Source organism: Colius striatus, chromosome 1, assembly GCF_028858725.1.
Source record: "Colius striatus isolate bColStr4 chromosome 1, bColStr4.1.hap1, whole genome shotgun sequence".
In the NCBI taxonomy this organism is placed as follows: Eukaryota; Metazoa; Chordata; class Aves; order Coliiformes; family Coliidae; genus Colius; species Colius striatus.
The window spans coordinates 153460954-153478051 of NC_084759.1; the positions used below are offsets into that span (position 1 = coordinate 153460954).

Genomic DNA, 17098 nt, shown 5'->3' on the forward strand with positions numbered 1-17098 from the left:
GTCTATGTTAATTACCTCACCCGTGGGGGGAATAAACCCTTTATAAAACACCCTGTTTACTTGAGCAATAGGAGGTTGTGATGCCAGGACTGCATGGAAGAAACTTTTCTAGCCCTGACTCTAACTGATTTTCAGAAGTACTGAAGTTTTGTCTCATATTCTGCATTTTAAAATCCAAGGCTGAGAATGCTTATCAAAAGTGCTCTTGGTTTCTGCTTGGCAGGTATTTGATGATTTCATCTTCATCTTCTTTGCCATGGAAATGATCTTAAAGATGGTGGCCCTGGGGATCTTTGGCAAGAAGTGTTACCTTGGAGATACCTGGAACCGCCTGGATTTCTTCATTGTCATGGCTGGGTAGGTTGATAGTTTCTGGGTTTATTTGTTCTGTGTTTGCTAGTCTTGTGTGGAACATAAATCATGTAACTGAGGGGAAAGTTCCAACTCTGATGCTACTCCAGTACATCTGCCAAACTGGAATCACATGTGCTGGGGTTAGAAGTCTGTGGAGGAAACAGTAGACAAGGTAGCTTAGCTCCCCAGCTGATATGGAACCATCTATCTTGCACAACTTAGTAGAAGACGTTAATTTGTACCAGCTGAAGAGGTAACCCAGAAACTTTTTATTTGTTTGTTTTTAAAATGTCTGAGTGGAAGAGATGTAACCTTTACCAGAACCAAGATAGCTTCTGCTTCAAGTAGTACTGTTCCAAAGGTAGGAATGTCATTTGTGTTACTCTGGGCTTACCCATGGTACTACTGGGACAAGTTGACATTTTGAGTAGGTTTGTGTTTTGTCTTTCTTACAACAAAGTTGCTATGGTGAAGCTCGTATTTCCCCTCTGCATGTGTGAAGTGGAAAGCCTAGCAGGATTTGCCTATTGAGTCACATCAAAATGTCCATCTCTGATACAGGCAGACATGTGTGCTTTTTGGAATTTGTCCATTTCCAATTAGATTGCCCTGTGGTACAGTAAAAAGAAGTCAGAAATAGATGTGTAATATTGCTGTTCTTGCAGCAAACAAGAGAACGTCTTTTCAGACATAAACCTCACTTTCCTCTTCCTCCTAGCAAGAAATTACCTGCATTTACTGTCACCTGGAAGTGTGTGTATTATTAAGTGAACCAGCAGTGAGTCTGAGCTTACTTTGTTGAGTCTTGCCCTACAGTGGAGAGCAGCACTGTCTTTATATTTGCTTTTCACACAGTTCCTCTACAGCAAGACTTGAAAGTCCCCCACTCTGGCAGGGCATATGATGGTTTGCTTCTGTGGGGAGCAGAGACTTTCAAATTCAGTTAAGTTGTAAAAGTTTTGAAGGCTGATTCTCAGCCAGCTTGAGCACAAAAGGAGGACAGGCAGGTGAAGTCTGTAGCTTTTTCTGAATTAACGCAACATGTGTGAGATGAGAAGACCTTTCCCGTGGCTGATCCTGCTGTGATTAGCATCTGATTTAAAAATGGCCCGGCATGGTGACTGTGAATTCATCAGGAAAGGTTAAGTTGAAGTACCTGCCACGTGGTGGTGAGAAAAGACATATCATTTTGTATGCTCTAGCCTGAGCTCCTTGTGGCAGGATTGTTGCTGACTGTGAGACCCTACCACAGCGGCCTTTAAAGAGGAATGGGAAGAACAAGTGTGTTTGAAAGGGGGGCCTTGGAGCCCATGGTGCTGCTCTGTCTGAGTGACATGCTGTAGTATGCTGGAAGGAAGGCTGTGCTCCAGGTGGGCACAAGATGGTCAGTGTGTGGGGTAAAAGGCTTGGGATCTGGAGTCTCGCTCTGCCTGGTATCGCTGCAAGCATGGTATGTGACCTGTGCTGTCTGGAAAGGTGAAGAAATAAGTGGGGCAATGCTAAATGGAAAAGAGTGAGCTCAAGTGCCTACTCCATGCAGGAAACAAATGAAATCCACACTACCTAGATGAGAAGGGAGTGAATCCCATTTACATGCTTCCCTCTGTCACCAATGTTGGCAGAAACTTCAGAAGAGAGAGTCTTTTGTGCATCTGATAGTAATACTAAGGAAAAAAACCCCTCATATCTGAACTCCTTTCAATGCTAAGTAGACTTGGACTCAACTCCTTAGATATAAAATAATGAGCATGGGGGATTTTTCATTTCAAATCCAAAACTGAAATGAATTTGTTTCCTGATTTCTATACAATTGTCCTCATGAGGTGTCAGGCTGAAGTGATAGTAATCTTATTAGAATATCTGATCTCAAAAGACTTCTGCTAAAGGAAGATTTTTCCATTTAGTTATATAGAACTAATGACTATATAATGTATTTCGAGTTATAAAAGCTTGTGGTTATTAATTCATTATTCTTTGAAATTCATTAAAACTGTCTGCGCTGTTTAAATCAAATCCAAGGCTCAAACTTGCCCTTACATACAGACTGAAGGCTTTTAATTTAACCTCCGATTTAAGCCCCAAGTTTTATCCTGATTAGTCCCACACCTGGATGCTGGCTTCTGCTTACTGTCGGTCCAGATGCTGCCTTTGCTTTTTGGCTAAGAAGAGACATCCTGCATGTCTTGCATGTTTTCTCCACAACACTGAGTTAAATCCCGATTACAGGCTAATCGGTTTTCTCTAAGGGCCTTTTTTTCGTGGTCCTGGACTCTCATTGTCTGCAAAAGAGGTCATAAATTTGGCTCTCAAGAAATTGTGGGGAAGTAATGCACTGCCTACCAAGACAAGCAGCTTCACTTAATTTCAAGAATTAGGACTGTGCTTCCCTGCCCCTTCTCTTCCCTTCTCCCTTTCCAAAGAAACAGCAATGAGAGAGGAAAGGTTGGAAGAATAAACTCTGGTATGGAAAAGCAAAGTTGCAGGCAAGGGACCGTTCTGTCGGGCTTTCCTGGGCAGCTGAGATACCTCCATCTGGCTAGCTGCACAGCAGCATGTCTTATCAAAGAGCTTTGTGACTGTTTGCTGCTGTTGCCAAAGACAGTGTATGGTTACATAAACCATGTATCCAGGCATTCATTTGTAGTTTTCTCCTCGCTTCCTTAGAAAGCCAGAAGCTGTAGTTTTAGTTTGCTGAATTCCCTCGTGTGCCCTTGCCCTGCTTGCCACTGCTCCCCACGCAGCCCAGCAGCTCAAGGAGGAAGACTCCATTGTCACTAAAAATGTTCAGTTTCTATGGCAATAAGAGCTGACATCACCAGAACTTTCTCCCCTCTTGCACACTGCCTCCCTCAACCACCTTCAGCACATTTTTTTCCAGAAAGGATTAGAAAAAACCCCAAAACAACAGTCCTAAGTCAATGCTCTCCATTGTTCTTCTCCTAAAACTGAGAGAGGTAATTTGGGTTGAAGAATGCTGATGCCCTTGTGCACACGAGCAACCAAGGCTGCAGATTCAGCTTGCTGCTGTTGTAGTTCCCAGCTTCTCACTGGTGGCAGGAGGTTGCAGATTCCCAGATGTTGCAAGCAGATTGTGCTCATCACCAGCTGTTATGGTGAGAGTCCCTCCTCCCCTGCATTTGTGATTAGGTCTTGTCTGTTGCCATTTGTTTCCCACGGTGATGGGTGCTTTTGGAGAGCTTGAGCTGAGGCAGCTTCAGAAGGCAGCTTCCTAAAGTTTAGATAATGCGAATGCTAATGATATTGGAAATGTCAGTCAATATCTACGGGTGCACAAATTTAGGAGTCACTTATTTCTGGGCTAGCACTCAAAAACTTGTTAAGCCAGGCAGTTCTCGAGACAAAAAAAATAGTGAGCTGTTTCTTCTGCTTGCTCTAGTACGAGGCAGTTGTGTTCACATGTGGTTGGCGATGTTACTGTCTATCTGGGAAGGGAGATGTCCTTTTACATCATTCTGTCCTCAGAATCAAAGAATCTTAGGAGTTGGAAGGGACCCCAAAAGATCATCTAGTCCAACCCCCCTGCCAGAGAAGGGCCACCTGGAGTAGGTCAGACAGGAACTCATGACCTAATTCTTGCAACCTTCCTGGCCTTGAGGGCGTTAATTCCACTGAGAGAGTCGTGGTTCTGCCTCTCTAGAGCCAAGTGCTTTAATTAGCAATCTGTGTTGGGAATTGTGTCTGTCTCTGCCCTCTTCTGTGGCATCCCCATGACATGTTCTGATACGCAATTTACTTGTGTAAATAGGTAGGTAGATTAAGAGGGAGAGCACTTCACTACATGGCCAGGGTGATGATTGTGGTTACAAGTATGTGCCCAAAATATGTCTGTAATCTTTCCTTAACTACTTGCTGCTTGGAGTCCAATGGCTGAGCAGAGGCTGGTTTATCTTTCAGAGAAGGTTCCATCAATAGACAAGCGTTGTCTCTTTCCGTTATCACACTGGAGCTTGCCAGGTAGGTCTCATAAGCTGTGCTCAAATCCCATCCTGATCTTACCTTTGAGAGGAATGGTATGACTTGTATATTTTGGCATTTTGAGGTATACTTGCAGTGGTTTTTTAACAGCTTTTTTAAGTGGTGGACATCAAAACAAAACACAGTACCCTCTGTAGCTGCTTTAGTGCCTTCAGTGGTCTCTCTATACCAGGCTGAAACTTCCTAGTTCCTGCAGCCAAGCATTGCAGTGGCCCATCTAATCTATCACAGCCTTTCCCTATCAATTAATTCAGATGCTTCCTATATTGGCTCCAAGTTCGGTTAGTTGAGTTTGGTTTTGGTTTTTTTTCTTTCCTTGCAGCCTCCTCTTCTGAAGAAAGAAAATCCCTTTCTATTAGTAGGAACAGCACACTTTATTCCCAGATGTACGCTGTTCCATTTGTTCACACTAGAATACGTATTATTTGCATTTCCAAAGCAGTTTGTACTGTTCTAGATCACTGACTTGTCCTCTTAATTTCTTTTCTGTTCTCCTAAAAATATTCTTCAACTGCAAAGCCCACCAGTGACTTTTTTTTAAAATTTTCTACCAGGTTGTGATAAATAAATAAAGAACAGAGCGGCAAGAATTGTGTATTACAGAAGTACATCTGCTCACAAATGAGTCCCCATTTACTGTTGCATATGAGGTTTATTACTTAGCCAGTTTTTCTCCAGCTAATGCATGTCATGATGATTTCATATCATTCCAGCCATATCAACATAATTACTTGTGTGAACCAGACTTGTAACCTCATAAGAAATTATAGCACATTAGTTTGAGGATGTCTATTTTTCCTTAAACCTGTGTTGATTATGGTTAATTTTATTATCTACTTTTAATCCGTAATCTGTCAAAGCTGCATGTTGGCGATTTCATTACTGTGCTGTGATCAGCATCGGTTCAGTCAGCCTGTTGAGATCACTGTGTTTCTAAAGTACTGGCACAGCATCAGAATTTCTGTGACCCTTGGATGCTTTCCTAGTTTTCTGAGACTAATCAAAACCCATCAGTGCTGGTCCAGATCTTTTCTGGCCGTTACTTCTAAAACTCTTCGATATAAATTGTCCAGGCCTGCTTAGAATATCCCCATTTTGATAGGCACGATACTTGGTCACAGCTGGAGCTAAACCTAGCTCGTTATCATCTGTGGTACACACATATCATCTGACTTGCCCTACATAACTTTTTTATTTTAATTGAAGTTCTCTGCCTTTTTACACTGTTTATGACAATTCTGTTGTCTGGTTCCAGTGATTCACTTTTGTACCATTTAATGTGCTTGTTCAATTCTCTTACAAATTTCCTACAATTTCCATTTCCTAATTTATATTCATTGGTATCAACTTCCAGTCTCTTGCTGTTACGTTGTTACATTGCTGCTTTTGCTTTTCGCTTATGTATTATCTTTTTAGTCCATTTGTCTTCCTTGTCTGTATTGAATATGTGTTGGATACCTGATAAATGCTCCTAAGCACCACTTGATTGTCATCCGCAGTTCATGAATTAGTTTCTCTACTGACTGGTTTGATGCATGTCTCTTTCCGTGTGGTTTTAACTTCAGGAAGATGGCCTTTCTAAGCCACCAAATGCATCTAGTAATGTTGATGACCTTACTTGATTTGTACATAACACACATAATCAAGTAGCTCTAGCTTTGAGTTCTATGATAACAAGAGAGAACAAGTACTTCATAGACAATCTCTGTACTTTCCATCTTTAAATGTAGTTTTCTTTAAGTTGTAAGACCCATCACTGTGAATGCTGGGAAATTGCAAGGGGATTTAGCTGTCCCCAACACATGCTGCACATATTTAACTCTTGCAGATGGATAAGGGGAAGGTTTTTGTGCTGTGAGTTGTAGACTAACACCAAAAGAGATAGTCAGACTGTTTTCTAGTGTGATCTGGACAGACCTAATCCCATTCATAGGGTCAGAGATAATTTAGGTTGGAAAGGAACTTGTGAGTTCTCCAGTCCAATCTTGTTTGAAGGAGGGCAACAACAAACTCAAGTTAGGTTGCTCAAGAGTTGTCCAGTCAAATCTTGAAAACCACCACAGATGGAGACTGTATCACTTCTCTGCATCCCAGCCCCACCACTGATTTATCTCTCACTATGGTCTAAACCTCTCTCCTTTGCTTGGATTGATGTCTGTTGTGTCTTGTTCTCCTGCCATACACCACTGTGAAGAGCTTGGCTTCATCTCCCTGCTGACGTCCTCATTACATATGAAGAAACTGCTGTTAGGTCCCTCCAAAGCAATCTCCTCTCCAGATTGAGCAAGCCTTTATTTCTCAACCTCTCCTTGGAGGGCTTCAGCCCCTGAGCATCTTGGTGAGCCTCTACTGAACTTGTTTATCAACATCCTTTCTTGTATTGCACAGTGCAAAACTGAATACGCTATTCTACATGTGGTCTACCAAGAGCGTAGTAAAGGAGATAACCCCTTCCCTCATCTGCTAGCTGCACTCTTATTTGTGCAGCTTGGTATGCAATCAGCCTTCCCTGTATGGACCATGTCTTGCCTCCTGTACCTCAGGACACACAAGTCCTTTTCACTTGAGCACAGGTGCGGGACCTTGGGACGTGCCTCTAGAGATCATCCAGTCCAACCTCCTTCTAAAGCAGGTTTCCCTTGATCAGGTCACACAGGAACATGTCCAGGAGGGGTTGGAAACCTCCAGAGCAGGAGACTCCACACCCTCCCTGGGCAGCCTGGGCCAGGGCTCCCTCACCCTTACCTTGCATTTGTTGAATTTCACGAGGCTCCTATCAGCCCATTTCTCTAGCCAGGAGGAACTCTCTACTTTATATGGCAGAAAATGAATCTCTAAGTATTAATTTCCAAATTGTCACCGATTTTGTACTAGGAAATGCCACTTTTGACAGTGTGCTACTCCCCCTCCCTTTCTGTCCACTTGAGCCTCCCTAGTTAGGTTAAGATTCTTGATTTTAATATTCCTTTCATGCAGATCTTCCCACCAGGCTTTCTTAATGTCATTTAGGCTGTTTATTCTCATAAAATGAACAATTCCTATTCTCTTCGCTACTCAGGCCCCTGGCACTGGTGTAGAGATGATACCGTTTTCCTCCTCTTTACATCTTTTAATGCTTCGATTAGTTTTGTTCTTGACATGGAGGCTCTGTAAGAATTAACTTCTTTTCCTGATTTCATTGCTTTCCTCTTTGGTCTTTCATTTAACAGTCTCCTGACTGGTCTGTCTCTCAGTTGCCTAAAAACTCATTCTTCTAATTAAATGCTGGTTAGTATTTCTGCTTCTGAAGAGGTAGCCTTGTTCTGTGCAAGTCTCCTTTCTGAGGCAGCTGGCCAAGCCAGTGGTTTGTTACCAGATTCCTCCATCATCTCCTTCGCCTGTTGGCCAGGATGGCCACCAAGGAATTCTGCTGAATATTAATTGTCTATTCCAGGAATTGCCTATAATCTGTGGCATATCATGATAAGAAAACCAATTTTAAAACATATCATTATGGATAAATATTGTCCTGGAACTCTGAAAACTTTCCCGAGTGTGCTTTTTTTTAATCTTGTTTCATTTAAAATATGGCAGCATAGATGTCCTGATATCTTTCTTTTCCAAAGCATCCTTTCTAAGGAGTTATGCAGCCTTTGGAGAGGGTTTTCTGACGTCTTTGTACAGGTGGAGATTGCTTCTTGTACATGCTTGATAATTCCTTAGATTGAACAGAGCATTCTTGGTCTCTCTCTTTTGGCTAGTTGCTTTCACACTGAGCCACTGGAAAGTGTTGCTCTCTATTAACTAAGATAATTATTATTTGCACCTTCTCCCTCTGATAGTCCTTGATTTCTGCTTCCCCTAATTCCTTAAGTATTGCATCATTTTCTCCATAAACCTGTGATGCTGCTGCTTCCCAAATCGAAGCTCTTTTCGAACCTGTGCAGCATCAGTGCATGTACCTCTGAATATCAACTCCCTCCTTAACAGGAGGCTACCGGTTTACACTTATGGCCCCAAGTTCATCCCCCTGCATTTTGTCCCAGGAAAAGGGGGCTGGCAGGCTCTCCCCTGGTAAGAGCCTCAATTGCTCACCCATTCCCAGGAAACAGAATTGGTACCATGCCCTGCCCTTCCATGCTGGGAAGATGCTACTCAACCTGAAACACACCGATTGGCCTTAATCTCACAAGACAGGGAAGTATGTTGCCAATCTTACTTTCTCTTTGCTTTTAATTCACTATGGTCCTTCAGGGACTTGGCCAGAATTTGCATAGTTATGACTTTAAAATCTCAGACCATTAAATACTTATTAGCAGCAGTGTAAACAGCAGAATGCTCAGAAAAATCCCAGCTAGCTAATCTTCGATGCTGAATTAAAGTTTCTATAACATTATGGCAAGTTAAAGAAAACTGTAATAAATACAGCAATTAGATGTTTCATGCAGTGATCAGGTAAAGATGGAAACCAGCAAGCAGCAAACTAAATAGCATCTTAACCAAAGGCAGAAATATCAGAAGCATCGCCCTCCCCCTGCAACACACACTCACTTTTTCATCCTTAATGATACTAATTATTTCATTTGCTTTCCCCTAGTAAAACTATCCATAGATGTGCAACATATTGAAATGAAAGCAGTCATCAAAATGAAATGAATCATGCCAGAGAAGAAGCAAAACAAGGAGGCAGTGGTACCCTGCATGTGTTATTTGTAGTTCTCAATTATTGCCTCTAATGTGGGATTTTTTTTTGCCTCCCTAAAAGCTGTATTTTTACCATGTGGATATTTAGCTTTATTTAAGAGAAGAGATAAAAATGGCAACACTAGCAGGCTTACAGGACCGAAATGCAGACACCCTTTGAACAATTTCTCTTTTTTTTTTTTCCACCACAAGCAATGACGTGCAGAGCTCAGAGCCCTCTGTTCAGGCTCCCGGTGTTCAAAAGTGAGGCCCGGTCGCTCATCTTCAGTCATCTGAGCTTGGCGAGTCCCTCTGGCTTCCTTATCGCAGTGTGAAAACCTGCTTATGTCTCTTCGTATCATGTCTCCAAAACTATTAGGAAACTCAGACATTTTCTCTTAGTGCACAGTTTGGAGAGAAATCTGAGTGTTCAGGGGGTGTGAAATAATCACATTCAAAGCAGCAAGGGACCAGTCTCACAGACTCTGGAAGCTTTCAGTAGCTTTTGCTTGCACAGCAATTTAAAAAAAAAAATGGTTAAAAAAAAAAGTTTGATACTGGATGGGAGGGGATAGTTGCAGGTTGGTTTTTCTTTTTTAAAGAATACTGAGCATCACAGCTTTGGAGCTGACTGTAATTAGTAATTGATCTATTATTCCCTGAAGAAATGTCTTACCTTTTACTAACAGAATTATATCCTCTTTAATAATTATTTGTTTTATAAAGGAGGGAGTGAAGGATGTAATTTTCACAGTCTTTGTTTCACTAGTGAGGGATCTTTTTTTTCCCTTCTATCTTCCTGCTTTCATGTCAGCAGAGAGTTGTCTTTTTGCAGCATGAAGAGCTCTAACTTTAAAAGAGATGAGCAGGAGTACTTAGCTGAGTACACTGTGGTTTGCAGAGCAATTTAGAGGCCTACTGTGTAATGTCTGGCCACATCCAATACGATGTTATTCCATCCTTTCTACTGTAGGTGTTGAAAGCAGTTTGACTCATCCATTTAGCGTGTGTTTTGAAGCCTGATCCTGGAGGCATCAAACTGTGCAAAAGATGTGTATAGCTTGCTCTTCAAACACATATCAAGCAAGCTGATAGCAGGTTCAGTGCTGGGGGATACTCAGCGGCCCTGTGTCTCCTGCACCATGGAGCAACCTATGTCTGTATATCAAAAGGTCAGGTCTAAATAACCTGTCGGGTGAGAGCCAGAGCATCTGTGAGCACAAGACTTTTTAAGCTTTTTAAGCAGGAGTCCACTGGTGACTGCAGCCCTGATGTGGCTGAGGGGCTGCCTGTGCTTAGCACACTCCATGCAGGCTGCTGCCATGTGCTGTCCAAAGCCCCTGGACATTCCCAAAGCACCAATAAAGTTTGTGCCTTCTTGCAGCTGTGAGCAAAGGAAATGGGGCATGGTCCACAACAAAACTCTCTGGGATGGAAAAAGGGGGCAACTAGAAAGAGTAACTTCTGCCATAGCCTCTGGAGCCTTTGCAGGGAAGTAATGATGTGGCTCTAGCTGTATAGCTAAAAGGCTGGCATGGTGCAGAAATCGTAAACAGTAGGTCCTGCCTGGGACTTCTGCAGTCCTGGGATGGCAAGTAGCCTGTTTGCATGCACTATGTGGTTAGGGTTTTGGGTTTTTTTCCTTTTCTCTGGTACATGTGTGTCCCGTAGCTGCAGACTTGGGGCGGAAGCAGTAGCCCTTCTGTCTTGCCCAGCACCTGAGCAGACCTCAAAATCTCCTGAGTCTGCTTCTGACATCTCCAGACAGGTTTGTGAGACATAGGATTCATCCCTTGCTAGTGCCAGTCTGCTCACATCTCTCCTTGTATACAAGCTAGGGCACGTCCAGCCTTAGCAGGGGCTGACAGGAGGATCTTGAATGCCACGTGTGCCCTATGCTATACCTGTTCAACTCTGTGCTCCTCCTCTTGCCTCCTTGCTGTTTCTCCAGTGCTGATGGTCCCCATCATCCAGGCGCTTGTGAATTTTGCTGCCTGCTCTCTTTTTTTCCACACCACTCGTTCAACTCATAGAGCCCCCGCAGGAGCCTGGTCAGTCCCATTGAGAGCCAGAACTGGGTGGACTTAGTGATGCATGTGCTTTTTAATTTCTTTGCATTAGATATGGAAAGAGCACATTGCCCAGTGAGAGGACCAGCTTTGCTCCCTTGTGTTGTTCCCAGTCTTTGAAGCCACAGCAGAGGCAGTGAGACCTTTCTGTCATCCTGGTGTGCACTACAGGGATGGGAGGTTTTAGGGGTAAATCAGTCTCTCACCACTGCCACACAAGCTGCAGATGGGACATTTCAGCTGTGGGATGGCTCACACATAACTCACATATCAGGGGAATGGGCACCCTGGTAAATAGAGATGCATCATCTCCAACTTTTCGCTCTGAGATTTGATTTAAAAATTCAGACAGGGAAAACTGGCAGATTTAATCTTAGTTTTTTTCCCTGTGACTTTTATGTTATAGATCTTTGAAATGGTAGCAGTTCAAGTTTGTGGAATTTTATAACCAAATCAAGGTGCTGAGGACAGAAAGGCATGTTGTTGTATACAGAAGACATTGGTTAAATCACATCTAGTTGTGACAAAAGTATACATCAGGTTTAGACCACTGACAGGAATTCAGAGCAGAGAGCAGTCAATCTTCTGCCTTTGGTCATCCTGGGTGCTTCTATATGCTTCTAAGGACCAAGTAAAAGTTCCCAAACAGGAAAAACTTCACTTTGCACAGAGACTCATAGCAAGCCTGAAGTTTCAGCTAGGAAATCACAGCCACAAAGTTTCTGCCTTCCAGTGCCAACCCCAAATTTATTTGACAAAGAAATATGAATTGATTAGACTGCAGTTAATTAGATTTCAGTTGAAAACTCCTATCAGAGAAGGGGAATTAGGCAGCTTTTGAATTTGACAAAAACCATATTGGCTTTGTGTCGTAAGAAAAGTACTGCCTTGGCATTTTTCACAAATGCTTACAGCATACATTTTAAATATTATTTCTTAGCTGGTAGTTCGCAGCAAATAGAAGTTCAGGAGCTAAGATTAGGAAAGCTAATACATATCTAATAAAGGTATAAGAATGTATAAATATGAAGAGGTAAATAGTAATGTTTGAATGGTTTTAATCACGGATTTCACTGAGTGTGATTGTGAGGAAGCTGCTAGCCAGGCACTACATTAAGTATGTTGTCTTGGGTTACACGTACAGCAAGATAAAATCTGAATTTTCTGGCCTTCTTACACGTTTTTCTTACTCTTGCCATAACTGTTTTAAACAGTCTTAGGTTTTTTTATTTTTGTGTCCTGCTGGGCAGCCTGCTCTACCCTGCCTGGCACAGAGCCATTGCTGGCCCTGCATTTCTGATGCTGGGCAATAAGCATCACTCTTCTCTCACAAGTTTCACTACTGCTGGAGAAGTAGCCATTGCCAAGACAGATCCAAACTGACTCTCAAGCTTACAGGTGCAGAACAGCAAAAAGAAGTGCTAAGGTGATGAAGCTGTTCTGCTGTTGTAGAGACTTCGTGAGCAGTGAAATTTTGCAGTGCTGTTGTTTGCATGCCCCCTTATCCCTGTGTGATCACTGTCTGCTCCAGTGGCTTGGCATGGCATGGAGGTACACCAGACCAGGCGCTTTCTGGACAGGGTCAATGTGCTTGACAAATTGCTCACTTATTCCTCATTCTAGTTTGGTCTTGCCTCTGTTAAACTCAAGGGCTCTTGTGTGTTCAACTTAGGCTTATCTAGGTACAGGCTAATGATTATCAGCAAAGCAGAGACTAAGTCAGAGGAAGCAGGAAGATGATCAGTAGGGAAAGAGACAAAAGGAATAAAAAGGAAGATGAAAAAGGAAAGAAAGCATTGGGAAGGGAATTGAAGGATACGAGGCAAAATGGAAAAAGATGAAGGAAAGGCACAGAGCTGACAGAAAAACTGGAAGTTAAGAAGGAAATGTTGCAGGAGGCCATGAGTTGGAAGGATTGTAAAGAGAAAGAGAGGAGGTAGAGATGAGGTGGAATACCATAAGTGAGAGTGAGGTAGACCTCAAGTGGAAAGGTGTTCCCTGCCAAGCATCCCCCTTGCTTCTGCAGAATGAACCCCACGCATGAACCAGTGGCTCTGCCTCATTTCCCACCCTGTCAGCATTCCCATCGTGTATGAACCCAAGGCTCATGGCATGATGTATGCGTCAGTCTGCTCTTCTTCCAAAAGAGTTTTATGTGGAAAGTTTTGAAGAAGAAAATCTCTAGCAAGGAAAGAAGAATTACTGTATAAATTCAATTATCTTGACAGCTCAGTGCTCAAATTCCATCACAGATCAGGAGTTTTCTCTCTGATTTAGCAGAGTTCCAGCTTCCTACCCTGCCCCCGCACTTGCCCACCCACGCCAGAGGCCACAAAGCACTTTAGTGGTGCCAGAAATGAGCTGCTTTTTCCCTTGGGAGAGATGCACTCCCTCCTGCCCCATCATAATAAGGGGAAAGGACAGCTCACAATTTGCACAGGCTTATTTATTTATTTTTCCCCACAATGGTTTTGACTGCCCCTGGACCTTAAAGAAGCTAAGGATTTTATAAATAAGACATGTATAAAGCAGCCAAGGAGGAGGAAAGAACTCGATGAGGGCAATTAGGTTCTGCAGGCTACCCTTGCTCATGGCAACATGCTGCCACAAAGCAAAGGCAAGGAGCTTGGAAAACTACTCGAGTTTATTAAGGAAGCAACCCTTTTGTACTAGCTCTACCATATTCCTGCCCTTAATTTATAAACACTCAGCAACCACGTGGTTCCTTGGGTTGCTGGTGCAACAAGGAACCAACTACTGAAGGTGAGGTGTTTGCCTGAGAGTCCAACTGAGGACCATATACCATATGCCTAGCCCACCATTACAAGATCTTGAGACACGGACACATGAAAGTGTAAACCTCCTGACATCAATCTGCTACTAGTTTCTGGTTGATCCCTTTTTGCAATAACCCCTTTTGTCTCTCTGTCAACCTGTCTTCACTTTCATGTGTGATAGTAGGAGATGAGGTACTGCCCAGACTTAGAGGGGGTTAAGTGTAGAGGGTAGTGTGGTTTAACCCCAGACAGCAACAAAGCACCACGGAGCCGCTTGCTCACTCCCCACCTTGCCCCTATTGCCATGGGATGTTGAGAAGAATCAGGAAAAAAAGGTAAAACTCGTGGGCTGAGGTAAGAATAGTTTACTAACTAAAATATAAAATATACATAAATGACATAAAATATAATAATAACACAAATAATAAAGTACATAATACTTGTAAAAAAGGAACGTAACAAAAAACAAAAATAGTGAAATGATGCCTGAGGCTTGATCTGCCCCTTCCAACCAGCTCCCCTCAGTTATATACTGGGCATGACAGTCTGTGGTATGAAATAACCCCGTGACTAGTTGGGTCAGGTGTCCTGGCCATGCTCCCTCCCAGCTTCTTGTGTCCCTCCCCAGCCCGCTCACTAGGCAGTAAGCGTGAAAAGGCTTTGACTCTGTGCGAGCATTGCTCACCGATAACTAAGAAATGTGTGTTATCAACAGCTTTCAGTACAAACCCAAAAATATAGCCCTGTACCAAGTACTAGGGAGAAAATTGACTTTATCTCCACTGAAATCAGGACAACAAGGTTTCCAGGCATGGAGGAGCCAGGCTGGCTGGAGAAAGAGAAGAGCAAAACTAGTAGGGCTGGCAATCCATGGAATGTTACAGATGCCCAGAGACTCCAACAGAGTCACTTAGAGATCCTCGTTCATTAGACAAGAGGTAACAGTGGGATTCATTTGTTTTGCCCACACAGAAAATGTTTTTATTTGTTGCTCAATGGAGTTTTCTTTCACCCCAGTCAACTGCAGTCCATCATGGCATGAGTGTGCTGCCCTCATGCAAAGAGAAGCATGAACTTAAGCTGATGCTGCAGTCGTCTCTAGGAATGAAAGGGCAGGAACGAGTGGCTCTAATGCAAAATTGCACTGGAATTGTGTTGGAGTTGTTTTGGATATAATTGATGTGACTACAATAGGCTTAACTCATCCACAGGGGATTTAAGCATCCTGGATGTGTCTCTTATTATGGCCAAGACCAGAAGGCCTCAGGAAGAACTGTAGGCAGAAGGGGTCTACTAAGCACATCGAAGCCCTGGGGCCTGCTAGGGCTGAGCTCAATTTTGTTAGAAGTTGCTCTCTGAAAAATTTAACAGTTGCCTTTCTCTGACCCAACCTTGGGAGCAGCCTGCTGTTTTCATCGGTAGAGTATTTGGCCTTTTTTTTTAGCTAGTTAAGCTGGAACATAATCGGGGCAAGTCTGCAGCTACCAAGGGCTGCAGGAGACAGTTGCATCTAGGGTTAGGGTTAATTTTTGAGTGAAGCATGGATTGTGCCACGTAAGTGTCAAGCTTCTTCCAGCTAGGAGAGGGCAGTGATGTCCACTTGGTTAAGGTTACTCACATTGTAATGCCAAAAGAGGACAAAACTTGAATGGTTTGTAAATGGAGGTTCTGTTTATAAATGAATTTTGCATAGCAAAGTCTAAGAAAAGTTGTCCCCTTTGCCCACTGATTTAGTCTCAGCCCTAGCCCTGTACTGTTCCCCTTTGCTCAGTTTCTGTGAGGATTCCAAGTTTTCTTCAGGACTTGGTCACTGGCAGCTGAGAAAATACCACTTCTTGAAATTAAGATGTGTTTTTTACCTCTTTGCTTATTAAGTATCTAGCAGAGTGTGTTTCACGTTGTTCTGCTAGTGCTCAAATACTATTCTTGCTTTCAGAGGTCTGACCTCAACCCAGCACTCTAGGGGACGTGACTTTTTTTTTAGGAGAGGAAAGGAGGTTTTGTAGGACTTCAAGCTTGGAGACCTTTATGTATCTCTGCATACTGTTTTTTTTTTTTTCTCTTGGTATGAACATTTTGATCATCTACATGAAATTCCTCCTCTCTCCTCTGTACTCGTTGTGTGTGGAACTGACAGCTCCAGGGAGGTAAATGAATGCCATTGCATTTCAGAGGAAGAATTATTTTATGCAATTACCCTAAAAGTGCATGAGAGAACCAAGTGAAAGGAATGAGAGAGAGAAAAGAAAGAGAGAATGAGAGAGAATAATCACAACACTTCGACAGGTTTACCCCTTTGTGTTTGAAAATCTATCACTCTGACAAGTCTCCTTTCTGAAAGATGCAGACAGATACCTAGACATTTGCTCTTCAAGGTCCTTTTGAGTGAAAAGGGTGATAGAAGGATCAGTCAATTTCTTTTAAGTTTCATTTAAGTTCTTTCCCTGAAATTTCTTACAGACTGGCTGTACCCCTTTTCCCCCTCAACATCTTGCTTAGGTTCTCTTATTCATTCTTGAGTGGTTCCTGGGCAGAGAGATTTGAGTGGACTTTATGTTACTGACTTATGTTACTTATGTTATTGATTTGTAACCTTTTTGTTCAAATTATAATGATTTTTGGCTTGGGAAAGGGTGCAGTAACAAAAGGCTGTGTCCCCTGATCCCTCTCCATTTCTTGAGCATGTTGAAAGGCTGAGGAAAGAGAGCTTTTTGTAGCTTCATTATTCACATCTCAGAAGAGATTTAGAAGTAGTTCCTGTCTTGACTCTGCTGCTGTTTTATCTGTCAACTTTGTCAGCTCCTTGATCCCCTCTACACATCAGGATCATCCCAAGGAAGCTGGTGACAACAGCCCATGTCTTCCTGAAGGCCTCATGTACCTACGTTCACTAAAACAGGCAACGTGCTTTGAGATCCTCAGGTGGGAATTGCTGGACAGGGTAAATGGTTGTATAATCCAGTTTCTTGACAGGCTTTCCATGAGGCAGGGAAGTTACTGAATAATTGCCATACTGGGCCAGGTCACTTTTATTTCATCTGCACCTGCTGCTCCTGCAGCAAAGCCAATACATTAGTCATAGCTATTTGCACTTTGAGGCTATTTAGGGAGTATGCTGTTGGATGAGGAAAGCATAGGTCTAGCATATATCCTAAAATCAGGCTCTTCCCCTTTTGGTTGGTGTCAGAAAGGAGTGATTTAAAGCTATGAGAGAAGCCTTCCCACCTAGCCAAAGCAGTT

The 17098-nt window shown here is 42.8% G+C and overlaps 1 protein-coding gene across 1 annotated transcript in view; it reads left to right on the forward strand.

The window, feature by feature from the left end:
• The window catches only part of CACNA1I (calcium voltage-gated channel subunit alpha1 I), a 156796-nt gene that overhangs the window by 71372 nt on the left and 68326 nt on the right, over positions 1–17098 (forward strand). Inside the window, exon 3 of the mRNA XM_061988955.1 lies at positions 224–357. Coding sequence (XP_061844939.1) covers positions 224–357 — 134 coding nt within the window. The remainder of the gene's footprint in view (positions 1–223; positions 358–17098) is intronic.